This window comes from Heterocephalus glaber, unplaced genomic scaffold (genome assembly GCF_053883595.1).
Source record: "Heterocephalus glaber isolate CG9 unplaced genomic scaffold, H.glaber_assembly_v1.0 deba00001569, whole genome shotgun sequence".
Classification (NCBI taxonomy): domain Eukaryota; kingdom Metazoa; phylum Chordata; class Mammalia; order Rodentia; family Bathyergidae; genus Heterocephalus; species Heterocephalus glaber.
In genome coordinates, this window is record NW_028258354.1 from 8,633,006 (window position 1) to 8,660,891 (window position 27,886).

General features: G+C 38.6%; 1 protein-coding gene across 8 annotated transcripts in view; it reads right to left on the minus strand.

Annotated features, from left to right (window-relative positions):
• Ppm1h (protein phosphatase, Mg2+/Mn2+ dependent 1H) overlaps positions 1-27,886 on the minus strand; it is a 334,373-nt gene that overhangs the window by 303,121 nt on the left and 3,366 nt on the right. Inside the window, exon 1 of one of the 8 annotated variants that reach the window (XM_087192357.1) lies at positions 22,375-22,796. The exons of the other annotated variants lie outside the window; for them this stretch is intronic. Coding sequence (XP_087048483.1) covers positions 22,375-22,472 — 98 coding nt within the window. The 5' untranslated portion in view covers positions 22,473-22,796. Of the gene's footprint in view, positions 1-22,374; positions 22,797-27,886 lie in introns of those variants that run through there. 8 annotated transcript variants of the gene reach the window in all.

Here is a 27,886-nt window from a genome sequence, read left to right on the forward strand (position 1 = left end):
AGGAGTCATCAGTTTCTAGAAGAGAATTAAGAAAAGGAAGAGTGGGGCCGGGGATTTAGCTCAGTGGTTTCACCGCCTGCTGCGGAAGCGCAAGGACCCGAGTTCGATCCCCAGTACAAAAAAAAAAAAAAAAGGAAGAGCAATTCTAAAATTTGGCATACACTTATATGTTCATATTTAACCTAATTACTGGGCAATACATTCCTGAAAGGGTTTGAAGGCATTTGGAGTCATCCTGTAATAGTGGATATTAGTTGTTGATGAAACTCCAAACCATAAAATGAACGGAGTGTAAGAACATAATACAAACTTGAATTGGTTAAAAACTGCTCAGATTGTCCCTATTTCAATGGAATTATGTGCCCTATTTCTTGTGTGAATCTGAGATACCACTGAAAAGGTTCACCAAGAGGCTGTGCTATAGTCAGCTTGAAACAAAAAGTAATCTAAAAACTACAAACAGAGCTGTGGGATCCAAAACAACTTCTTAGTAAAACAAATATTTCTTATGGGTAAATGACCACTGTGCCATATCTTCTTATAATGCTACAATCAACTGCTTCCTTAAGTCCTGAAAAAGGAAGAAACTCACCAGTAGACAGAACTGTGAATGTTTTGTTATGAAACAAGGACAAAAAGATTGCTGTCACATGCCAAGCAGTGGAAGCAAAGACAGGAGAACTATCTCCCTTAAAAGGGGACAAAAGAAATTTCATAGCTACAGAGATAAGAGTGACCTACAGTCACCCAGGAGAGTTAGGAGGAGCCCTGTGTCACAGTTAAGTTAGAAATTTCCTTTTGTGGTATATAAAGTAGTAGTATGTACAAAATCAGTATCTAAACATGAAATATTAATTTATTGGTAAAAAAATCAATGCAAACCTATATACTTTACATAAAATTTTTTCCAACTTGTGATCTAGATGTGGCCCAATAGCTGGCACAGCCCTTCCCTATGCCACCAATGTTCCTTTGCAAGAAGAAGGGTTAATGGCTAAGACTCCTTGGGTTTGAATTCTGGCTCTGCTCCTTACTAATTCTGTGACTTTGGACAAGTTATCTCTTCTGCATTTCAGGTTCCTCCCCAAAGAAGAACAGTACCTAGTATAGTGTGGATCTGGAGTGTTCCCCAGCGGGTTACCAGCTGGCAGCACTACTGAGAGGTAGTGGAACCTTTAGGAACAGGGCCCTAGGGGGAGGCAGGTAAATCATTTAGGGAACAGCCTGAAGGGGATATTGGGATCCCAGCCTCTTCTTTCTCGGTCTCTCTCTCTCTCTCTCTCTCTCTCTCTCTCTCTCTCTCTCTGCTTCCCAGTCACCATGAGGTGAGCAGCTTTTCTCTACACCTCATGCTCCCAAGCCATGATGTATTACCTCACCACAGGCCCACAGACAACAAGGTCAAGTGATCATAGACTGAAACCTCTGAAACCATAAGCCAAAATAAGCCTTTCCTCTTTTTAAATTGATTGTCTCAGGTGTTCTCTCATGTTGTTGAAAAACTAATCAACCAAGGACACACTTAATAAGCCTGTTACAATAATTAGAGGGGACGGTATTTATTAATAGTGCCCAGCATATAGCAAGCATCATATAAGCGCTCATTAAGTAAAACCACCATCAGGTTTTTGCATTAAATTGTTCGTTAAAGAAAAGAAACAGGGTTTCTTGGGTGGGTGGGGGGGTGGTCCTTACATATCTTGAGATAGGAAAAATTAGAGACAGACAAGGCCCAGCTTGTGAATAGCAAAAAGGTATAAGATGTTCATGGAAGTCAGGAGTAGTGTTACAAGAACAAATCACTGGCTAAGATAGGAAAATATGAGTATTAACAATAGTGAAGCAACTCATATGTGAAAGGCATGATTCTATAATCAGATCTAAACAAGAAAGTTAACATGTATGCAATGAGGTGCCATCATGCAAAAGAAGGGAGAAGTATATTAGTTCAGTTCTTTTATTTCAATAAATGAAAGAATGCTAGGCATTTTGTTTCTTATATTAAATATTTATGTCTTTAAGTTGAGAAAGATGAACACAGGGAACTTAGTAATACCATTTCTAGCAAAGGTAGAGAATATACCCCTAACAGAAATCCTTTACATACTAATAACTTCACATACTAATAATTTCACATATTAAAAACAAAGGGAAACAATAACAATGTGTCAAAGTGACAAATTAGCTACATGTTTTTAAGAGGTGCATTAACTGCAGACTTCATCCCTTATATCCTAGGGGATGACACTGAAAGATGGCCTTACTAATTTGAGTAAGGTTTTAATAAAGCATATGTTAGCTTCTAGCAATGCAAAAACCAGGCAAACACTGGGGCGATGGAGTTGGGCAATAATCTATGAAATACTAGCCAAACAAAATTTGTAATGAAAACATTTTAGAATAAGCACAATGCTACAAAAAACTAGGACCACTACAGAAAGTATGGCTCTAAAATCTTACTGATACAACCAATGCCAAACACCTACATGGTAAGCCAGGAGACCAGTGACTTGGATTTGATGAGCTAGACAAGACAAAAAAATCTAATCAGCTAATAACTAGATCCGGTCATCTCAGCTGATCAGACTATTTTCCAGGGGATAAGGAATCAGTAATTGTAGAAAAGTGCTACTGTATTACTGTATCTTAGCAAAGTCTTAAAATGCATACTGCTGTAATACTAGAAGCATCAAAATATGTTACAAAATTAAAAAGTAAACAGACAAGTTAAAAAATAATAAATGAGCTCCCATAGGTTGTTTTTGTAGAACAGGTTTCAGTGTATTATGTTTCATAACCTCTAAGTCTTTGAGAGCTATTTCCAGTGCTGAGGTCTTCAAAAGAACCCTCACTGTAATTTAAATTGTCAAAAGATGTATGTCTGCAATCCATGTTTAAACAGATTTAAGAAAATGATTTCCAAAATTTGGTTTTAGATATAAATTTAATAATTTGAGCACTAACATACACTTTTTCTCCATGAACGAAAGCCCGCAGATATTAAAGAATATATAAAGTAGTCACCAAAAGAATGTCCACAGGACATAAATTATATTTCTCCATATAAAAACCTATTCAGAAATACAGTAATTCTTTTCTTCTATCACAACGACTACAAAGGAAACAAAAGATAAAGGCAATAATAGAAGACACGAGAAAGAAATGCTCTGCAGTTGACAAGTGTCCTTCCATAGTTTGTCTAGTAAAAGTAGGACATGCAGAACACTGGAAATTAACCACACAGACTCCAACTTCAGTTTGCGACACAAATGCAACCAAACATGTATTATGTAACAATAAAATCCTTCAGTCACAGCTCTGAAACAAAATGAATCTGAAATTATAATGATTGCTAAAGTGTCCAGAGCAAATAAATAAAATGGTGAAGTTTCAGATGGGGAGAAGGACGAAAGTGACCTGAGACCTTAGGATCCTCTTCCAATCCTTGGGTCTGTCCCTTCCTGGTAAGTACACCCCTCACAAATTTAATGTCTTGCCTTTTGAAAAGTTGATTATTATTGTTTCCACAATGTTTTCTCGCCCTCTCCCGCCAAAGACATGCAATGTGAATGCCACCAAATGGGAAAAAGACAAGACAGTAACATTCATTCACTGCACACCAACAGGCAAGAAGTGTGTTGAGAAAATTGCTGTTATCACCTCATTTAATCACCATGGATGTTCTGTGCTATAGATCATCACTCTAATTTTATAAAGGGAGAAACCTGAGTTCTAAGGAAATGGGCAAACTGTCCAAGGTCACCAGAACAACCAAGTGGCCAAATGCACGTTCAGTTCTGTCACCAGAACCTACACACACCTCCACTGGCCCATGCTGCCCGGGGCTCTGTTCCATTCTTTGTACTGAGTCTGTCTGACACCCACTATTTCTCAGATAAACTGCCACGTTAAGAATCTTGATTCTGAAACTCAGCACCTAAAAAAGCAGCAAAAATCAGTTCTACTCTGTCTCCTTTGTTTATGCAGTACTTTCCACACACAGGGCTCGATTACAACAGCTCTGTGTGACCTGGAGAATCTGACTATGTACCTGGTGCCAAAAAGAAGTATGCATGCTCATTTTAAGTTTTCTAGACAGACACATGTGACAAACTCTCCAGTCTGGTGAGGGTGTCTCGGGTATCACCCAGCTCCAGAGGCTGCTGTGAAGAATTCTGCCCTCATCTTCATGACCGTGCTCACACTATATCCTCTATATTCAATCAAAGTGGAATGGAAAGACTTTAAAACCAGCCTCCAAAGCTATTAAGGCAACAGCAATTAGTATCATTTTTAAAAGCTCCAAGGCAGAAAAGAAATTAACATTCCATTTATTTTAACATGTACTGCAGAGGGGAAAATAAGTGTCGAGGCCAAGCAGAGGACAATCTGCTTACTGAATTACTTACAATCACCATCCTGCATACATAACAAGTTATCAAGAATTGAGTTTTATTTTTATTTCATTTTTAAAAAGCCTATCTGAAGAGGCAAGAAAAGTGTATTTCTACTAAACAAATGTTATTTGCTACCTGCATTCTGAATATATGCAAGTGGAGAAAAACAACTATGAATGCCACATATGGCTAGGTAGGACATTAACAACACAAATATGCTGAGAGGTATGAGAGTGCTATGCATCATGGCATGGCTGCAACTGCCTGGAGGGATGGATTTATCTAAAGTGCCTGGCCTATGCCAGGGATGGGAATGGACCAGTAAACATGCACAGTTATGCCATGAAGGAGCTTTCAAAGTGTGTTCGTGCAAAAGTTACACATAAACTATTTACCATGTCTTAATTCATTTTCTAGTGCTATAACAAAATACCTGGGACCAGATAATTTAGAGAGAATAGAAGTTTATTGACTTATGGTTTTGGAGAGTGAGAAGTCCAAAAACATGTCAGCAGCATCTGCTTGGGATCTGATGAAGACCTTGCTTTTGCATCATAACAAGGGAGAGGGCATCACACGGCAAGACAGAGCAAGCAGGTTAGCTCGGATCTCTCTTCTTCCTATGAACTTACTAATGTTACCGTGGGACCCTACTCTCATAATCTCATCTAACCCTAATTATCTCCTAAAAATCCCACCTCCAGCTACCATTAATGAACACATGAATTCAAGCCATAGCAACCTATTTTTTCAATTCTAAAATGCACATTTCCCCACATCTGTTTAATCCTCGCAGTACTTTCTGAATTACGATCACTCCCTGAGGAAACTGGCATTAAGCATCAGCTAGACAAACTGGCCTGGGGTTGGGATTTGGGCAGAGAAACACAGGAGCCCATTGCTTTAGACAATACTATACCAGCTCCTCCCTATTCCAGGCTCACTGACTCACTGGTGGAAATGGAGCCACCATTCACCTAGTTCCTAAGGCCAAAAATATCTAGGATCATCCTGACTCCTCCTTTCTTTCACACTCAGCTCACCAGTAAATCTTTACATCTTTTTTCCCCCCAAATTTAGGTAGAATCCTTTCACTTCCTCTCACCTCTACTACCCAGACCCAACCCGACATCTTTCATCAGGAAGTATGCAAGTCTTCAGTTGGTTTCTCTGCTTTTGCCTCTGCCAGCTATAACTGATTCTCCATGCAGTGGCCAATGCCATCCTTCTGAACATAACTTCCCATACTCCTCCGCTCAGAACCTTCCACTGCCCTTCCATCTCAGTCACTAATGGCCCTGGCCACTGGACCCCCCGTGTCTGCTTACTTCCCATCACTCCCTTCATTCTCTCCCTCTCCCTGCCATCCTGAGCTCCCTGCTGGGCCCTGAGCACATCAAGCACATTTCCATCTCAAGGACTCTGTATTTCTAGTTTCTGGTGCTTGAACACTCTTGAGCCCCTGCGTTCAGGTGTGCCACCCTGTCATTTCACTCAGCTCTGTGCACGTTACCTCTTTCAAGGGCTCTTCTCTGACACTTGTAAAGAAGCATGGCCATTTTCCTTCTCTTCTCCTGACTCCAAGCACTCAGGGCTACCTATCATCTTGCCACACAGATATTCTTTTACTACCTGTTCTTCCCCTAGAACGGAGCCTCATCATGGGCGGACTGCTTTCTTTTTGGTTTCCCCAGGGCTATGAATATTGCCTGGCATTGGCAGTGAAGGACACAATGCATTTTAAAATGTAAGAATTATTAAATCAATAACATACAGTACAACTGATATTATCTTTTAATTTAAAATGCTATAGGTACAATTGCAACCATTGCTACGAAGAGTATGGAGATATAAATGACACAGAATTGGAGGTGGGCACTAATATGTCCTGGGATTCAGGAGTGGTATCCTCAAAGAAGAGCATTCAAGTTGAAACCTGAGACTAAGTACGAGTTGAGCAAGTGAGAGTAGTGAGAAGGCCATTTTCCACAGATCACCAAATGGTAGGAAAATCCTGGAGAGGAGAAGGAGCATGACTTGGAGGAAATGAAAAAGGATGAGTGTGCCTGAAGCATAGGGAGAAAGGGAGAAAAGGAGAAAGCCAGGAAGAGGCCAGATCATGAGGGATGCTGTGGGCCACATTATTAAACATGACTAAGTACATACTTTGTGGGATGCTTATGTCAATTAGTATGAGTTTGGATATACCTATTCTTATCCTTTTCTAGTTCGTGGAGAGTTTGTATAAGGTGATTGGAGAGAGGACATCTGAGGGGAGATGGATATTAATTCTTTGGCAATTTTATTCATTTCTTCCTTTATAATCAATATATTCAGGACATTTACATAAAAATAATTTAGCATATTAGATTCAGACATCTGATGCTTGTGATGACAATTTTTAAAGGAAATTCCAATCACATCTACATCCTTTTGAATTAGGCACTTTTTCCAGGCTCACCCACCATAACTCAGAGGATTATCTGATGAAGGAAGGGCTTAGCAGTTACTTAAAGGTGTCTCATGATAATAAAAATGGCCATCATGTCCTGCCTTTCATGTACATTAGCAACTGTTATCTCTCTCTAGCAATATGTTTATCAGGAGAATCAAACTAAACCATTTGAGCACCAGCCAGCAAATTATGAGGTGTATAAAGCAGCTCCTGACAAGGGAGCTTTCACTATAGCTGAGAAAACGAAGTATTCATAGATGAAATGTTAAATAAAAATAAAAAGCAGTCTGTGTCTGTGGACACAACACTGCTGTTCAAATTACAATTTATGTCCATTTAAAGTTGCAAATGCTAGTCTTTTTACCAGTGAAAATACCATAAATTAAAATAATAGAAGCTTTTGAGAGCAAATATTTGATGACCTACAATTGCCAGGCCCCTCAAATTGAGGATAAACACATATGAGAGGATGTATGACTGGAAATCCCCAATGGTTATTGTCTTAACACCCCAACACATGTCACCAGGACTGTAAAACATATTGGAGAAAAGCCCTGAAAATCTAGATGCAATAAAACTCACCTGTATCTTTGTGGTGGGGTGGAGACACACTAAAGCTATCTCTAACAGTTACACTGTCCATAGGGAGCATCCAAAAGAATGTGTAGAGCTAGTAAAAACTGAATGTAGAAACATTTTGATCATCTGAAAGATATTTTCCCCAACAATATTATAGGATGTACAATTACATTGGTTTGCCAAATTTTTAAACCCTACTATGTTGAAGTTCTCCTTATTATCCAAAAAGGCAACTTTCAACAAATTTCTTAATCAAATGTACCATTCAAGATATCGGCTACAATTTTTTCATATTTCCAAGAGATGTGTTTGTTATGCTGCACAATTCACGGACTGACCTTAATTACCTACTTTGCTTATGCACCATTACTTAACGAGGAGGGGAAGGGTTTTCACTGTGTGTGAGGCCATACGTCTGCCGGGCCTGGCTTCTCCCCAGTTCATCCTTCAACCCTGGCATCTGTTTCCACTCTGAGGGAAGTATTTATTGTATCCCAACATCTATCACATTACCTGGCACAGAGGAGGTGTCTAGCAAATGGTGGCTGAGTAAAGGAACAGTCACCTCTCCAGGAAAATTTCTCCAAACCAAAACTCAGGGCTGGCGAGCTGTCCGACCCTGTGCTTACTGTGCTGCTTGTTCCGTGAATCACATAGCTCACCTGAGACTTTAACTGCTGGTTTATCTCCTTTACTAGATGAAGGTTTCAAAACCCAGCTTTTGTCTTGGCTATTATTAAATCCCAAAGTCTTCCCAGTACTTGCTGACCACCCTTTGAGGAGCTCGACTTGTTTCCCTTTTTCAACTGAAATAGGAAAGGATGATGTTTATTTCAAAATATTACTCCTCTGAGCTTGCATCGCAACAAAATGGTGATTACATGAAAGGGTTCGAATTAGTAATTCAGATAACATGGTGAAAACCCACTTGTGAAGCTAGACAACTCATTCACTTACCAGAGGATTCACTCTCCACAGTTCTAACTTGCTGTCTGGGATGGTAACAAAATCTAGAACTGTCTCATTCCCCAGGTGACCTCTTACTTTCCCAAGTCCTGACAAAATTTGTAAAAGAGCATCAGTGAGATGGGCAACGTTATGTTGCAGAAACCGAAGTTTATTCCTCACACACTATGCACGTCCATTTCAGGTTGGCTCCACAGTCTTCACGTGTAGAGGGAGTTGCCAAGGCAGAAGAACAGAAAGGGGTTAACAGCAATGTAGTCAGGGAGAATTACAAGTAATTGGCGAGCTGCATTACTGCCCACCACAGAAGTGTGGAAGAAACTTAAACACTGTATAAGAGTAGTTCAAGTTCTACCTAAAGCCATCCTAAAATGTAACTCTGAATGAATACACAGACTCAATTAGTCTTTTTGATTCAGCAAAACCTGTAAAATAAATGCCCAGTATTAACTCAGTATATGGCAATTTTCCAAAACAAAGAATCTACCATAACATAATTAAACAAAAGGGGGACTTATCTGTGCTCACAGAAAACCTAAATAACAGAATTTTATTAGCAGACCAATGTGGCTCTAGAAACTAAAAGCAGATTTGTTTCTCAGCTGTTCCTGGGCAGTGACATAGGGAAACCTCAGTTATCCAACTGCTTCCACCTGGCACTGTCAAAAGCCATTAGCCTGTAAGTGATACATGAGCAAAGATGGAAGCATCCACCATGTCCTCTGCAGCGCCAATAATTTACACTCATGTTTCAGACAAATATAAATTCAGACTCTTGCAAACAGACACAGTGAAGGAATGCTCAAAGAAGAGGGGACCACACAAAGGATTTAGGAAAGAGGCAATGCTGAAGAAAAATTAAAATTCCAAAGAAAGTGGTAGGGATAAAATTGCTAATGGAGAAGAAGAAAAAAGGGCAAGGTCTGGAAGGCGTGGGGAACATTAGCATTTAAGGGAGCTTTGAAAAGAAAGGTGAGCATGATGAAAAAACATAAAAAGAACCAGAAGAAAGGAGTCTCCAGAAGATAAGGGATAAAGACTGCATAGGCTAGAGAGTGAAGAGTAACACATACTGTTGCAGTGAGACCATGGAGGGTAAAGAATTGACGATTTCAACCTGAAAGGTCACTGGTGACCTCTCACAAGCATGTCCCTAGGTAGCACTGAAGTAGAAGCAGTGAAAACCATCCACTGTTTCTGAGGTACATCCTACTCCTGGGTCTGTGTGCCACACTATTGTCACCTCGAGTTTTTCCTGGTCTTCTTTCCAGTCCCATAATGCCCCACGGTCATGACAACATCACACACTCCACTGCAGTGCTTGAGTCAGGTGGGCTCTCCCTAGGCAACCTGATGGAAAAGAGGTATCTTGCTTTTGTGTCCCTTGTACCTAGATGGGCACAGAGTACGTATTCAATATGTTTCAATAAAGAAGAAAATAAAGGAGGGCAGGGATAACAAAAGACAGCAACTGTGTATCTAGTAACTTGAAGGGGTGATGTGGCCTGGGAGAGGGACATGTGATTTGACCCAATAACAACATCTTAGCACATCTGCAGGCAAAGAGGGAAGTTGATAGAGAGGGAAAGATGCAAGATGCCAGGATAACAAATAGAGGAAATGAAAGGTTGTATGTGCACACACGTGTGTGTAAAACATTTCTGGCAGACTATTTCTCCATCTGAGAGAGTAAAACATAAAAGGGATGGCATCAAAGAGGTCCCAAGGAGGACAGGAAGAGGAGCACATGTAAAGGAAGGCCTGCTGCCAACAGAAAGAGGAGCAGAAATGGGACTGATAGGAAAGGAAAAAAGATCTGGAACAGCCCCGAGGAGTCAATTAGGAAAGGGCTGGTGTACAGAAACAAGATAACCTCTTTAATCGTCCTTTCAAGTATCCATTCAGTCCCATTCTTGCCAATTCTTCTTTAAAAATTTCCCTCAAATCCAGCCTTTCTTTTCCAGACACAAAGCTTAGTTTAGGCAATTAGTTTCATGCCTAGACCATTCCCTGTGTGTAATTCAGTACTGTATTTTCCTTTGTTCTCCCCAAACGTTAAAAAGTATACTTACTGAAAAAGGAGAGGGAAATGGATTTCATTGTTAGGCACGTTTAGGGAGCAGCATCTACTTTCCTTTAGGCTGAAGTTTCACAACTCACTATAGTCTCTTACAAACTCTAAGAAATCCTACAAAGAAAACTATTTAACTCTAGCCCAGCGTGGATGAATGTTTTCTTCTAGGCAGCAGCTATTAAGTATATAATAGAACACAATAAGGAAACCTTGTTCTTCCTCACAGGGTCCCTCTATAAGTTTATGCTACAAATGACTACCATGTATTCATCAGGCTAGGCTAGGACATGCTGCATTAACAAACACTCCCCAAATCTTAGAACACCTGAACAAGTGCTGATGACTCTTCTGAATCAGGATCTGAATAACTCTTCATTGCAACTCTCCCTCCCACAGTGAAGCTACAGCAACCCACAGCTGGAACATCTGAAATACACTGCCCCCTCCACTATCACACTACAGGAAGACAATGCAGGAAAGTTGTCCAGTGATAATGACATGCTTCAGCCTCGAAGTCACATTTCTCTTCTGCGTACAATGCATTGGCCAGCACCAGTCTAGAAGGGAGAATCGTTGAGTGTCTGGTGCCAGGTGGTTCAGGCTCCATGTAGGAATTTTTCTGAGGATCCCTACAAATGGGTACCTAACCAAGTGTTACAAAGGATTATGCTAATTCCCAGAAATAGCCACTTTCCTGTAGCCATGTTGTTGTTGTCTCCCTCACAGCCCTCTCCACCTACCAGCACCCCCTCCCCAAAGGTTAGGTCAAGATCAGCTTTTCTCAGCTCCTTACCATTTTCCCCAAAGTCAGCAGAAATTAGCACCCCCCCACACCTTGCTGGGTTTCACTGCAGTTAATCAATTCCTTTAACACAGTTTCTCACTGTATTACAATTATTCATACAATACCTCTCCTATCCTTCAAGCCTCTTGAAGATAGGCAATGCATTATTTTTAACCTTCAGAACATTATTCTCAATGGAAGTTTAATAAATGTTAATGGACTGGAAAATAAATTAATAGTTTTTGCCAACTTAGCTGAAATAGTTCAAATTTTATTTGTACTCAGTGCCCCAGAAGGACTTATTACTGTTGATCACATATTATTTTCTTTAATAAACATAACTTTATCAAATTGTTTACTACCATAAGACAACCTAGATATCTTGTTTTGGTTTTGAAGTCTGTCTCAAAATATGGTCTGGAATGCTAAAATGTTACATACGACAATTATATTTACAGAAAAGCATATATTACCTACTTTCTTAATAAAGATGCAGAATTAGCTTCACAGATGAAATAAATCCCTGCTTTGAGATATAAAAATAAATATATTTTAGGAAAGGATATTTAAGTTCAAACATCAAGCATATGCTTTTTTGAGTGTATGGAGCACATTGTTTTAAATAGACACTATTTAAATCAGAATAACCCTACTACAGAACCGATGCTGAAGCAGTTGCTATGAACAAAGGTACTGAAAAGCAAAATAAATCAATCTTATATGGGATCAAAAAGCACATCAGGGAGGAAGCTGATGCAGGCAGAGTCCAGATCACTCATCCTTAGCTGCATGCCCCTGATGACCTTCAAAGGGTTATTGATGCTAACTGCTGGTCACTTAACTCGGAAACTGAAAGAGTGCTAGTTATCCTCCACTCTGGAAAAACAGAGTATGAGAGTTCAACTCACAAAGAACCAATACACATGAACAGAACGATTCATAACACTGTCCTGCAGTGACCTATGTTAAGTAGCAAGCTTCCCAGTGCTTTTAAAATACAACTTGACTGATAAATTTTCAAAGTAAATCTCAAGCAAGATACTCTACTTTTAGGTCAGGTCAGAGATGCTCAAAGCACTACAGTGACACAATAACTGCATGCCACACAGAAGTACAAGATATTGATTAAAATTACATCAAGTACAGCTGCTCTCCACAGCAATTTCACTGCCAAAGCAGAAGGTCATTAGTTCTGTGCCAAGTGACAACACAATTGTAAAAGCTGCAGAGACAACCGCAGGACACCCACCTACAGCTAGGGGCTAACAAGAGGGGCTGAACTCAAAGCTATTTATGATCTCCATTCCTTCTTTTTCCTGGAAGGATCAGAAGAAGTTTCGACCAATTTTACATTTTTAAAAAACATTTACTAGGCCCTAATTTGGCTATAACTGAATCATGTCTCACAAATGGACATCCCAGCGTGGAACCAACTGCTTGTCATCACCATCACGATTTTACCTACTTTGTTGATTACATTTTGAAGCATACATATCCCTTCTGCAAAAATACTTCACATCATCCTCCCTGGACAATATAACAAAAGCATCACTAAAAAAATTGGCAAAAAAGAGGCTTACAGATTAGTCCCTTTTGGAGTAGGATAGTTTTTATTTAAAAGTGGGTATGTTATTTTCTAGAAACAATGATATAATCCGTGGTAGATATTCTTTCCTTCAGAGCTGCACAGGATAGGGAAGGGTAGGCTGTCTCCCAGGCGAGAGGATTAGTTATCAATATGTATGCAGTCTTCACTGCTATTAGGTCTAGAAATTTATATTAGCAAGTCAAATGTAATTAGATTTTCAATTCACTTCCACTTTTTGTTACAATACATATTCAGCCAACAGATCCTTCAGAGACTGTATATAAGATAAAGCAAACAAGGGAGATGAAAAGAATTAATTCTTTTATGAACTGTACACACGTATCATATTTAAAAGTCAATAGAAAAAACTTATCAGGGCACAACTTCTATTATGACACATTCCCATGGCATTGTACTGCCGGAAAGAACTCTGGGTTAATGCTCTAACTTTATAAGCAAACTGAGGGCTAAAAATGTGAACCAGCTTGCTAAAGCCACAGGCTGGCTAGAGGATGAGCCAAGAACCCCTCAAGCTGCCTCTCTGTGTTATCATCATGAAACTACCCTAGAACCATGACACCACTCTGTGCACAGGTCATCTTTTTATGAATATAACTGCCCAACAAATGTAAGCCTTAAGGTTAAAAGCTTAGCATCTCTTCCTTCTTAGCACATGGGAAGTATATGGTCAATGTATGATAATGATAAAGAGGAAACCAGTGCAGTAATACCACTGAATCATCCCAGAAGTGCCATAAACCTACAGTGCTCAAAGGAGTATACTTTAGCCTTTACTCTAGCTTGTTGTTTTTATCATTAAACATAGATAATGGTTCCTTCAACCATTTCAGTCTTAAACAGCCCAAACATACAGGACACACAAGCCCTTTAGAGAAGACAAAGTATTCAAGAGATAGAGAAGAAAGACCACAGCGAGGGTGGAGAACTGTATTCCTGAAGCAGAACATTCACATTACAAGTAGAAGAACTGCACTCCACCACCACTTTTTAAAAAGTGGTCTACGTGCTTCTACCTGTAAAATACAGTTCAAAAAATAAAACAGAAAATTATGCTAATTCTCAATATTAAACGCCACACCAGCAGTTTTCAAAGTATGATCAGGTAATCCTTAGTCTCTAAAACACTATGAAAATATATATGAGATCAAAAATCATTTCACAAGCATAACGTTATTTTCCTTTTTCACTCTTGTTCTCTCAGGAGTATAGGCAGAGTTTACTTGTGATTGTGACAGTGCAACCAATTGAATGTGGAAGAAGATAAAAATCCAGCTATTTGCTATTGAGCCAGATACTACAGAGATCTGCAAATTATAAATGCTAATTTCCTTATTAAATGTTTTTGAAAATAATTTTCATAAAAATGTTTACATGCCCTAGTGAATTTATAAATCTAAAATCTTCTAGTTTTAATTTCTAATGCAGTAAATATTGTTAGCTATAGCTAACACAAACAAAAGCTCTCAGGATAACCTTCAGAATCAATGCCCATAAAGGAATAATTGTTAATTACTGAAATTTGATCCAGAATTTCCTTGTTTTTCATTGGTTCATATTTACATGTAAGTGACTAGGTAAGAAGATACCGAGTTAGGGTTGGACAGATAGAGAAAGGGGTTTGGGGAGACTTTGAGCTTTCATTTATCAAAAGCAAACTGCAAGTTTCAGCATAAACAATCCAATCTGTGCCTAATTCAATAAGAGCTTTTGCACAAAGGGTCAATGTGCAGGTAATTTGTGAACACAAAGATCCCCCCCCCTTATTCACAGGGAGTATGTCCCAAGGACCCCACAGCGGATGCCTGAAACTGCAGACAGTATCAAACTTATTATATTTTTCTTACACATATATATTTACAATGACATTTAATTTAGGAACTAGGCACAGTAAGAGATTAAGAACAATACTACAACAGAAGTTATTAACACCACTGTATAAAAGTTATGTGAATGTAGTCTCTTTCTCAAAATATTGCGCTGTTTACCCTTCTTGTGTTATGGAGTAACACAAAGCCTACACGATGAGATGAAGTGAGGAATGAGGTAGGCACTGTGTTGTAGCCTGAGACTGTTACATATGGGTTACTTGAACACAAGCACTTCAATATAGTTGATCAGATAACTAAGCCAACCACTAAGGGAGCCTAACAGGTGGGTAGCACAGGCTGTGTAGATGCAATGGACAAGGGGAAGGCTCAGGTGCTGGGCAGGATGGATTGATCAGGTGGCACTAGATTTCATCACTCTACTCAAGAAGGTACTGATGAACTGCTTATTTCTGGAATTTTTCCATTTAGTATTTTTGGGCTGTGGTTGACCAAGGGTAATGAAACCACAGAAAGTTCAACTATGGATAAGGAGGAACTAGTGTGTACCCGACCAAAAAAAAGTGTTAAAGGCATACAAAGGAAAGAATAAGATCATGGGGATGGCAGTGGAGTAAGCCTGAACAGGTGAGAAGGCAGAGAAAGGGTTGACAATGCTCAGTAACTTCAGGGACTTTCTGAATCCAGTATCTACACACAAGACATGCTTCACATTCACACACACCAACAAACCTACTCTTTCAGCAGACCCTCTCTCACCTCCTGCTAAGTAGCTGGAAAGCTGGATGTACTCCTGTATTTGAGTCTCCCTATTCCCCAGAGGGCCGCTCAGGTGGAGCATACACCATGCCATGATGACAACAGATATCTATTCAGCAGATGGATGTCTGAGAATTGTAGGTGCTCTAACTGCTACATTCCCAGAAGGTGAACTTATAATTTCAAATCAGTTTATAAATCAAAGGTGATCGTTCCTTCTTTTGAAATCAAAAGTACTATATTATGTTTCCACTATTTTAGATCTATATATTTGATCATTAGCATTCACAGCTCTACATCAAATATTGGAGGAGCTAAGATACATATAATAATGCCCATAGCTCAAGATTATCCATTAAAATTCAAAACAATAAAAACAAGAGATGTCTCTGATTACTCTCAAACGCATGATGGTCAAGAAGTTTCTTTAACTCTGAAGACAGAATCATTGGGTGATCCTTCAGAGGAAGGTCTTAAACTGGCCCTTAAAGGACACTTTTTTACAATACAAAATTTAAACTTAAAATGAAGCAATAATTTTTCTTAAAGCAAAAATATGAGTCAGTAATATACTTTGGTATTTTCAAATAAAGAACATAACTGACATTTCTCATAAGTCCCATTTGATAGACCTATCTACAAAGATGTTCATTCTAAGACTGTGTTTTGTTATTGTGGTGGTGGTTGATGGGGATTGAACCCAAACCCTGTGCATGACAGGCAAATGCTCTACCACTCAGCTATGTATTTCCCTAGTGCCCCCAGAACTATTGTGAGTATGGCTACTATCAAGGAAAAAAAATATATATATATATGGTACAAACATAAATAAAATATAACATAGCCATTAAAAGGGCAGAATAGAATATTACATGGAAAGATAGTCACTCCATTTGAATTTTAAAAAACTATTAATCAGTGTGCAGAATTATCCCATTTTGTAAATAAATGCATATGCACTGACAAATGCACAGAAATTATCAGTTCAAGTTAATTATGAGTGATAAAAATTTATGGATAATTTTTATGTTCTTCACAGTGCTTATGAAAATGTGAAATGCCTACAATGACTACATATCAATTCTGTAATATGAACAAAAAATAAATCATTTTTAAAAATTGCTACTCAACATTTTCCTGCACTTTGACAAGTCAGGAGACACCTAAAGATGTTTTTAAGTTCTTCTCAGTCATAGTTACTGAATTACAGAAATTTTTACAAGAGAAACTTGTGCCCAAGGGTCAAACTCTGCTAGAAAAATAATATTCTCAGCACGAGTTTAATTAAACTTGTAGTTGACAAGCATCAGCTCTCAGGCAACGTGCAGCACTTTGAAAGGCAAGAAAATAAAACTATTAAAATACATTTTTTTTCAACAAGGTAAAAGACATCAGGAACATTGAAGTACTGTGCTTGAAGTACTCACTTGAATCCCAAGAAATCTTGACACTAACCTGAGCACACCTCAGCTGAAGACCCAGGGAGGGTGCAAACACCAAGGCTGTTGGCAGATTCTAACTTGTGGTCTAGGCTCCTCAAGGATCTGGGAAGGTAGCAGTAGAAGACCTAAGCTATTTTACAAACTGGAAGGAAAGCTTATGAAAAACTGTGCAGGCAATAAAGAGCAAGTTTAAATCGCATGTCTTACCCTTTGTTTTCAGCTGAAATGTGTTATCAGCTCAACAGTCTCATCACTAGACCCTCATGCTGCTGAAGAGATATGATGTATCTGGTGTTTGTTTTGTTTGCTCCTGGAGATTAAACCCAGGGGTGCTTTACCACAGAGCTATACTCTAGCCATTTTTGACACAGGGTCTCATTAAGTTGCTCAAATTAGCCTTGAACATGGAATCCTCCTGCCTCAGCCTCCCAAGTAGCTGGGATTACAGGCATGTACCACCACAAAACTCTATGCATTTAAAGCTCTCTGAACAGAATCTTTAAGGACTTCATCCAAGAAAAAAAAAAGTAATAATTAAAGGGTCCACAATGGTGAGATGATTAAAAATCAGGACTTGAGGAAGCCACAGCACAGGATACTATCTATAGACTGGTTCTTGAATGTTCCCCAAAGGCTATGTGCTAAAGCCTTTGGTCCCTAGCCTGTAGCACAATTGGGAGGTGGTAGAACTCTTAGGAGGTAGGGCCTATGGAAGGAAGTTAAGGGCTTGTTCTTGAAGGAGACATTGGGATCCCAGCTCCTCCCCTCTCCCATTCTTTGCCTCCACTCTTTGGCCCAGACATCATGAGGTGAACAGGCTTCCTGCTCCACCATAAGCTCCTACCATGATGCACTGTGTTGCAAAAAGCAACAGGCTGACCATGGACTGAAACCTCCAAAACTGCGAGCTAAAATAAACATTTCCTCCTACATTTGAGAATCCTTGAGATTTGTCTCAAGGATTCTGTCTCAGTGATGGAAAGCTGACTAATACACAGGTCCTAGTGGAGCCCAGGACGGGAGACAAACCACACTCTGTGGTGCCTCTGAGGACAGCAAAGCAAGAAGAAGGCCTTCAAGTGGTATCCAGGTGCCCAAGGACCAGAGTGGCCAGGCAGCTCCCGTCAGCACTAACCTGGTGACCCATGGCCTGGGAGAAAAGGAGGGGGAAGGCTCCAGGAATGGCCCATAAAATTCCCATCTCAGCACCAAGATTTCTTCTTTTCTGAAAAATACACTCCAGCTGCTGTGATCCAAGTTGCCAATTTTTCTCTTCTTCCCATTGGCTGCTGCACTGAATCCCAACTCTGGACACCTGTTTTTAACACCGAGTCAATATGCCCTTCAATGGCTTCGTCCCATTTTAATAATCACAGGGAGAGGTGCCAAGAGCCCATCTAATCTGAATCTTTGGCTCGTCCCACTCATTTCTTATGGGAAGCATTGCCCTGAAAGCCTGGTAACACTTCTTTTCCTCAGACATATATTCTAGAGCTCACTTTTATAGACTATTTTACCAAAATAGGCCTATTTCCTCTTATTAAAAAAAAAACTATTAATAGTCCTTTCTGGATTATCACCAGTTTGGTGTTTGTACCCTTCTTCCCCTGAGGTCCTTTTATGGACTATTTATATTCACTATATTGTACCTTCAAAGTTGCTTCCTACTCAGCATTTACATTCCACCTTTATGTTTGCTAGCTGTGTGTTCTAAACAATTTGTCAATTTGTCAATGCTCACCTTTTCAAAATGACATAGAATGACTATTAGTGAACCTTAACAAACTGCTTATATATGATGATTTGATAATCTACTGCATTTTTGTGTTTTTTAAAAAAATCAGTTTACCACTTGAATAATTTTTTTCCTTTCTACACTTATGATAAAGGTCATATGGTAAAGAAGCATCATTTTTTTAAGCTTAAAACGATTTGTCAACGCCCTGAAAGGACAGTACAGTACACAAGCCACTCTAGCCCTCTCAGCTGGCCAAGTAATTGATCTCTCTGCCTGCCCACAGCCCTGCATGGATGAATCACACGGCCTGATTAGCCTGCCTTGTACAAATCATCCATGGGGAAACACACATGCTACAATTTCACCCAAGAGCACATGCTGCCAAGAATCAGATTCCAAAGAAACTTGAGTTCTCTCTGGCCCTTATTTTCCTCTTTGACTTTTATTCGGTTTTTTCCCCCATATATGTGCTGCGAGGGTCCACTTACATTAAATACAGACAACAGAAGATTATATTAAAGAGTAAATGACAAGGCCTTGAAAATTATCCAGAGCCATAAGATACAAGTGGGTAACATTCTCTCTCATAAATAAGGGAGCATAAAATCCACACACAGAGAAAACACAGATAAATGTTTAAATTTTACAGTCATTTAGAGCAAACCAAATTAGAAATAGTCTAACAAAGAAAGCACTATGGATTTACATTCCAGAAGACACAACTAGTCTGACATACAAAAAAAGAGTAATTGAGTAGGTAGCTTGATTGCCCTGATCGTCCTACTGCACAACCTCTACTTGAAAAGCAAGAAAAATACAGCACATCGATGTCTTCATACATAATAAGCACCATTTAGGTACCACATTCTAAAGACTTTATTAAACAGAGTACTCCTCATATAACATTCAATCAACTAGCCCCCACCTAAAATAACACTCAAGTTTCAAACACTTTTTCAGTTGATTTAATGAAATAGTATAGCAAAGAGATTCCTCCTGATTTGAGCCCATGTAAAGCTCTCAATTAATTATGTGAGTGCTGTTATGGAAAGTTTATAGACTGAGTGGGCGTACGTCAAGTCTAGGGTGTCAAATCGCAAGTCTGGGGTATCTTCTCATGCGGAGGGAGGTCCAACTGTTGATGGTTTTCTCAACTGAGAATGTCAAAATTATAAAAATATAATTTTTAATTTATTGTTAGAAGAACTTACCAGCATAAATCAAAGCCACTGGACTAAAGGAAACATACAGTTATGCCAAGAGTGAACTGATGGATGGACAGAGAAATGGATACATGGGCAACTACATGATAAAGCAAATATAGCAAAAATAAGAATTATAGAACCTAGAAGGTAGGAGTATGAGCGCTACATGTAAAATGGTTTCACTTTTCTGCATGTTAGAACATGTTTTTTAATAAATAGGTGGGTGAAATAATTCAGAATCATAAGAACAAAAAAGGAGGCAGCAGGTCTCTCTGGGAAAAACCTCAGCCTGGAAGACAATACACTTAGTTTTCAGCCTTAGCCCAGGACTCACAGAGTTCAGAACTGGGAAGGGGCTTTGGAAACCCTCTATGGCAGGTAAAACATGGTTTTATGGGTCCATGAAAATTTTTAAAAATATATATTCCATAGTATTTTCATAAAACTAAAAGTATTTTAAAACTTTTCTTTTTTCCAAGATTTCATGCTTCCACACTTCTGGCTTTTAGATATAATGAATATGACGGTGAAACAGATGATAGACTTGATGTCCTCTTAACAAAAACAAAACAAAACAAAACAGCAACAACAAAACTTCCCATGATAGTTTTAGTATTTCTGAAAGATACAAAATGAAAATCCTAGCAACTGCCACTTCAATGTTGTCTCTCCTATCTTATAAAAAACTTCAACCCCAAGTAACATTACCCAGGAAAGTAGTATATAATCCTGGACAGTTCACCCATGTCAGGGATCAAAAAGGTGACTCACATATTCCAGGTGGGATATTAATCCAAGGACCAAATCCCAGTTTACACATAGAGGGACAAGGGTCTCTTGGCAAGAATCACCCAAGTGGTTGACTTTTAAGTACTGTCATTGGTGGACTGTATCACTTCATTCAGCACTGAGAGAGACTTTCTTATAGAAATCAGTTTTTGAATTTAATGTTAGACCTTCAACCATATTTGATGGTTAAGACTAATTGCGTCAACTTGACTGGCCTGGGAACTGCTTAGGGGATTAGCAAAGCACATTTCTGGGTGTGTGTCTGGGTGTAATGTTGGGTACTATAACTGGTCCTTCCTCTCTGGTGCTGTTCTACTGCTCTGCTTCCCAGCCAATATGATCTACACTTCTCTGCTTCACTATGCCCTTCCATCATGATGTTTCTGCCTTGGAGCCAGCAACCATGGACAGAGTCACCTGAAACCATGAGCCAAATTAAACTGCTCCTCCTTTAGGTTGTGGGTGTCAGGTACTGTGTCCCAGTGATGGGAAGCTAACTAATACATCATGCTTTCACAAATCTAGCTTACTACTGACACAAGAGCATAAGCTGATGCAAATTTACCTCTGTAAGGACTATCACCCACTGGTCTTATTTTCTCCAAGCTTGTCTCATAGTCAAACAGCTAGCATAAAATTTTATGCAGAATATCTGAAACAAACTGAATGCATTTCTTGTGTAGGCTTCTAGTAGGGAGCGCCAAATTGACACTTGAGAAAAACATAAGAAACAGCTATAAAACTTCAGACTTTAACTGGTTCAAGAAATGTACTGAATAAATTTGCATGTAACTAAAAATAATATAGAGATGTAGACGAATATCAAATTGAAAACGTGACCAATGAGGGGGAATTGGTACCTATCTTACAGGAATAAAAAAAAAAAAAGACTACAGAAGTCTGTTTTATAAAACAAGTTAGATATCCATTCATCGTAGGTGTCTCTCACTACCCTACAGCTGCCCAAAGGAGACAATAAATAAAAATGTCAGTGAATAGAGCTCTGCTTGTCATACTCATCAAGTTTATACTGCTGTGACTGAAGAGCTACAACACCTTATATTCAAAGTTCTTTGGGACGAAGCTTCAAATCACATTTAGTTCCAAAACTAGCTTGAGTATCCCTTCCAGAGTGGAGAGGAATGAAGAAAAGATGTAAACTCAAGACTCAGGGGTCTTTGTAAAAGCAGATTTAGATTTGTGACATACCTCAAGGGTTTGTAAAGTAAGGTAGCACACATATTCAGACAAAAACACACTACTGCAGACACTATGTGTGTCTGAAAATGACCGAGTGCACATCACTGCGTACAAAATTGAACAAAAAATGAATCATCAAGGATATACTTTTACTTCCAGGAGCCCAGTTTAGTGATAATATACTTGAAAATACTGTAAAAATTAGATCATTTAAACTTTTGATCTCCTAATATGTGCCTAAAATAAACAAGGGACTCAAGTGCTTGTTACTGAGTTACTAATAGTAGAGCCTTTTCTACTACCTGCACCACCCACTCTATTATCACCTCCTTCTCAAAGAAGAGGTGTCCATTGTCAGGGATGCGCCCTTGCAGCTATGTAGATATATGATCCTGTGCCCTGGTCACAAGTAAGGTGCCAAGGGTGGCCATCTGACATAAACTGATCAAACTCAAAACTGGGACTGAGGCCTCAGTGAGTGTGGCTGGGTACTTGTTAGTGGCAGAAAGAGGCAGATGTGAGTCCCAGTGAAAGACTGAAAGAATTACCACCTCGTTCCTGGGTGGCTGAATGCTACGAGGTTGCAGTCCCTTGTGAAATCCAACTGTACTGCTATGCTTGGGCTCCATGGTGGCTTCTCTGTCATCATCCTTTCACGTCCTTCTTCCCTGTGAAGTTACACAGAAGTGTTTCTACCACTTGCATCCAAAAATAGCAAGTAGCTAAAAAGAGTAGGATAATTATTATAATATCTCAAAGATTTTAAGAATAATAATACTAAACAGAAGTCACAAGGAAATTAGCTATGACCACCTAAATATTAAATCTTGCACTGTAAAGGAAATAACATGAAGACAAAAAATGAACACAAAAAAAATATTGCAACATAATGGGCTAAGGGTCAACAGCCTTAATATATAAAGAACTCATAAATACGATTCTTCCATTAGAAAATGAACAATGTATATTAAATAGCCATAAAAGACATTCAAATGGCTAATAAGTATAATCAATTAATTAAACATATATATGATTCTATATAACCTCTTCAATAATTAAATACAAATTAAAATTAAGTGTTTTCCATCCATTAGATCACTGGAAAATATTAAAGGTTTTAATATTAAGTAGTTTCCGATCACACCCTGCTGAAGTGTGAATTAGCACAGGCAATCTAATACACATTGTAACTATGAATGTGCACAACTTCTACCAGGCTTTCCATGTCTCGAGAGCCATCTCAAAGAAACAACTGGATTACTTGAATTAAATCACATAAGACTGTTCACCACAAGCCTGAAGATAAATCTCAGATGGGATGTCCAATGGGGGATTCATTAATGCAAAGCCCTCCAATGGGACATTAGTTGCTCGATGTATGGAAAGGAATCGAACATACATTCTTAAGTGAAGGAGACATATTAAAAGACATGAAAAAGTATGATCAACATTTTTTAAAGTCTGAAAAGATCTAAAATGTTAATAGATGTTAATAGACTTACAATTTTCACTTTTTTATACCTTCCGCTATTCTATACTATCAGAATTTTCTACCATGAGTGCTTTATAGATACAATTTTAAATTTTTTTCATTAAAAATGTAGGCAAAAAACCCCTCAAATTAGAGAGATAGGAAACATTTACAAGACAGTTCAAGACCAGCAGAGATAGGAGTCAGAACTAGGTGTGAATCTTAGATTTGCCACTTAATAAAGCTTTGGAACTTGATGTTTGAAGTATCCATTAAATGTACATACAAACTGCTTAGTTCAGGCCTGTATATCGGAATACTTCATTAAATGACAACTACTACATCTGGCAGTTTTAAATGCATCTGATGAAGTATAAATAGTATAAATATTGACATATATAGAGAGACAAAGCAAATAAAATGCTCCCCTATTCTTAGGTTATTTTAAAAGTATCTACTGCCTAAACTGGGGAAATCTACTGAAAACAATAAAATAACAACATTGAAAAGGCTCCTTAATTCGTCTGACTCAACATTAGGTTAAAAATCAGCTTCTTCCCACTTCTTTTGCACTGTAATCTGAGGACATTTGTTTCCCTCACATGGTCAGTATAGAACATGGTTAACTCCAGGTCACAGAGGTGACACATATAAATCAGAATCATAGCATGATTAAATAATTGCAATCCCATCTGCTCTCTTTCTCTTTCCCTGAATTTTCAGGGCCAAGAAAGACCCTCCTTGACTAAACTTTAGTTGGGCTGAGACCACTTCTCCACTAGTCTATGACCTTCATCCAGATCCTGTTCCCTTAGTGAGAATCCTGCTAAATTGGTTTAGAAGGAACTTCCAGCCTTGATATTTTATCAAGCTCCTCACCCTCCACCTTTGATATATAAGTCCTTGACCTGCTTTCAGCAGGAATCCTGCTAGATCAGTTCAGTGTGCTGCCTTCTCTTAGTAACTTTCCATCCACTGACCTCCTCACTCTGCTCTGGCTGTTGGTCCTCAGCTGCTGGGGGTTGAGCCTGACCACTGTAGTACAACAGTCTTGAATAAAGTCTTCCCTGCTGTTTAAACAAATGTCAAGAAACTTTCTTTATCAGTGGGTATGTATAAAGGTCTTGGAACCTGCAGGTGCAGGCTAATCACAATGCCAGCTGGAAAGAAAAACAAGCAAAATACAAAACTTTGCTTCTCTAGTGTGACATAAAGGCTTCAAATACTGAGATTCAAAATTGCCCAGAATCATACAGGACATTAAAATCATAACAAACACAACCCCTACAGTTAGCCTCTTTGAATTTTAATGGCCCAGTATTACATCTTAACTTAATTCAAAAGGACACAAAAGAGGGGAAAATTGTGCTATAAAGTTTTCTTCAGGTTGAATGCTATGTCATATTATGGACACAGCATAGAACCAATGCCTGATACACAGTAGAAGCACAATGCTTTCCTCAACTGAATGACAGAAATAATGGAAGTAGATGAATAATGCTTGTTCTTGAAAGAGGATATAAATTCAAGAGTAAAAAATAACAATCATCTGATTACATTAAGCAAATCAGAGAAAACTAAAGACACTTGATTTTTTTTATTTCTAGCAAATATCAAGAAGTAAAACTAATATTGCTTGTTTTGTGGTATTGGGGATTGAACTGAGGTAGGTCCACAGCTCTTTTCATTCATTCATTCATTCATTTATTCATTCACTTATTCATTCATTCTCTCATTCGACAGGATCTCACTAAGTTGCTAAATTGCACAAGCTAGGTTCAAACTTGTGATCCTCCTGCCTCAGCCTCCCGGAGTACTAGGAGTTATAGGTATATGACACCAAACATGGCTTAATATGTTTTTAGAAAACAGTTCCAGTATGCAGTTCTAAGTAATCAATTGGTGTTGCTGTAAATACAAATGGTATTTCCATAAACAGAAAGCACTGTGTGGTGGGGGAGTATCAGAGATGCTGCTGTCTATCTACACTGAGGGTAACAACACACGGTAACACACCTGTCTGGATGGTTAAATCCTGTGCCTAAGCATCTGGAAAGGAGGTAATGCACTTTCCCAAGGAAAGGGACACATCTGGAGCTCCACCTCAGAGAGGCTAAATTCATTCTAAAGTTATACCTGAAAAGTAGAGGAGACTGTTGCTTTCTTTAAAAAGAGAAAGTTACCATTAAAAAACATATTACACATGAACACTATACACACATATATGGTAATTTTGAATGATATAGGTATATCATTTATTTTAAAGCAACTTGTGAAAATTTAAATTGTTCCTAGTAAATAATTGTTATTAGTAACTCCTAATTATCTTGCACAAATATATACTTTTTTCACTGTGGAAGTAATGCATATAAATAAGCATTTGTGGAAGAGGTTAAGGATGTCTGAAAATTCAGTTCTCCATAAAAATCACAAAACTATGGGGAAATTTTTTAAAATAAACTTTCAGAATTCTGGAAATTAGCCAAAGGCTTGGAACAATATGATAAATGTTTATTCGATAAAATAACCAAACCTCAGTAAGAAAAAAAATAAAAAGAGAAAGTTAAAGCAAGATATCAGAAAAAAATAGAAAATTAGAACAAGTTACCAGAAAGGTCAGTGAAATACCTCAGGCTACTTGGGACTTTTGACTATCTGCAAATAAGTCCTGTGGATGGCACTGCTCAATGAGATTACCCCCATATCTATTTTTTTCATCTTTATACAACAATAAGTGGAGAACTTTGAGGTTCTTCAGTTGCACAAGTCAAACAGGAAGTTCCCAAGCAGGAGCTCTGCAAAGTGTTGTTTGTTGTAAAGGGGGTGGATGTGCCAGAAGAAGTTAAAAGGGAAAAAGACAAGCCAGGGGATTTCTGAGTTTTGAGGCAAGAGAGAAATAGTGGTTTCTCTGTCATCACTGCACAGCCAAATAATGCTGTGGCTGGCAATGGGAACCAGTGCCAATGACTGAAGAGAAAGAACAGCTTAGAGATTCTAAAACAAAGCCAAATCCTTGGAATCTGGTTGCTAGATTTAAATAAGTTATTTCATCAAATATTTCATATAGCCAGGCGTGGTTGCACCTGCCTGTAATTCCAGCACTTTAGGAGGCTAAGGCAAGAGGATCACAAGCTTGAGCACAGCCTGGCAACTCAGAGACTTAGTAAGATCCTGTCTCAAAATAAAATACCATACAATAGAATAGAATAGAATAGAATAGAATAGAATAGAATAGAATAGAATAGAATAGAATAGAATAAGCTGGGATGAAGGCCCCAGGCTTGATGCCTGCTACCACCACCACCACCACCACCAAAAACAAAAACAAAAAAAAATAACAATTTTGAACTCTGTAAGACAACAAAACTTATGCTAAATAGTATGTTAAACAGCTCTCAAAGTAGCTTTTTAAACCCATTTCCCAAGAATACTTTTATTAAAGCTAACAGGGAAAATGGTTTTATAGTTTTAGCTATAACCTAAATAAATGCCATAGTTATTCTTCTTGAATAAAGAAAAGTATCACTGATAAAACTTAAATAGGAAGCTTTATTATACCAAATAGTGCTACTCAGAACACTAGCATTCTTTGGGATCTGGCTGAAGTTTTAAGGCACAAGTTCCGTATCTTGCCATACCTTTCAGTCCAACTACTTATCAATGGGAGACGGAAAGCAAACATTACAAGAAGGAGAAAAAAGTCTATGTTCCACACCCACTGAAAACTAAACTGACCTCTATTTCCCTGCAGCACCAGGACCATTGGGGTGGTATTGAACTTGTGGACAGACAAAGGGAGCAGCTGCTCCACTGCCTCTGGGTGAGACTACTGCTTCCTACAGGTGCTCTCTTGGAAGACCCCAAAAACAAACTGAAAAAAATGAAATTTGCCAACGCATGTTTTTACAAAGATTTTGGCTCAGCCAGGCATGATGGTGCACACCTGTAAGCCCAGCACTCAGGAGGCTGAGGCAGGACGGCCATGAGTTTGAGGTCAGCCTGAGCTACGTAGTGAGTTCAAGGTCAGCCTGAACTACATAGTGAGACCCTGACTTAGGAAGAGAAAAAAAGGCAAAAGAAAGATTTTGTCTCAATGGATATTATCCATAACTACAATGCTTTATAGAGCTTTACAACCTACCAGGTATCCCTTTACTAAGTGGCTAAACTCTCTGATCACAATAGAAAGCTGTCTGAAGAGCCAGAAAATCTCATCAGCACAAGGCCAAAAAATACTGAAATGAATGAGGGACTTCAGTTTCTGCTCCACAAGATTTATAGGTATTGCTTGTTGCTCACTGATTTTCTAACTTACAGAGTGTCTCTTCTTGAAAGGAATTAACAGTGTGTGGTAAAAACAGAACTTTTCTCCTTCATTTTTCTACACACAAAATGTTGGTCATCAACACTATAGCTTAGCTCTTTTTTCTCCCATCTCTCAATAAATCACCCAGGGATGCCATTTCTTCCTAACAAGGCTTGGAACCAGACTCTTTCTAAAGAGAAGTAAACAAACCACTTCTGATTAAGGCCTGGGCTCACTAGCACCTTTCCTCTCTCTACTCTCAGCAATAATCCCATGTTCTAGAGCA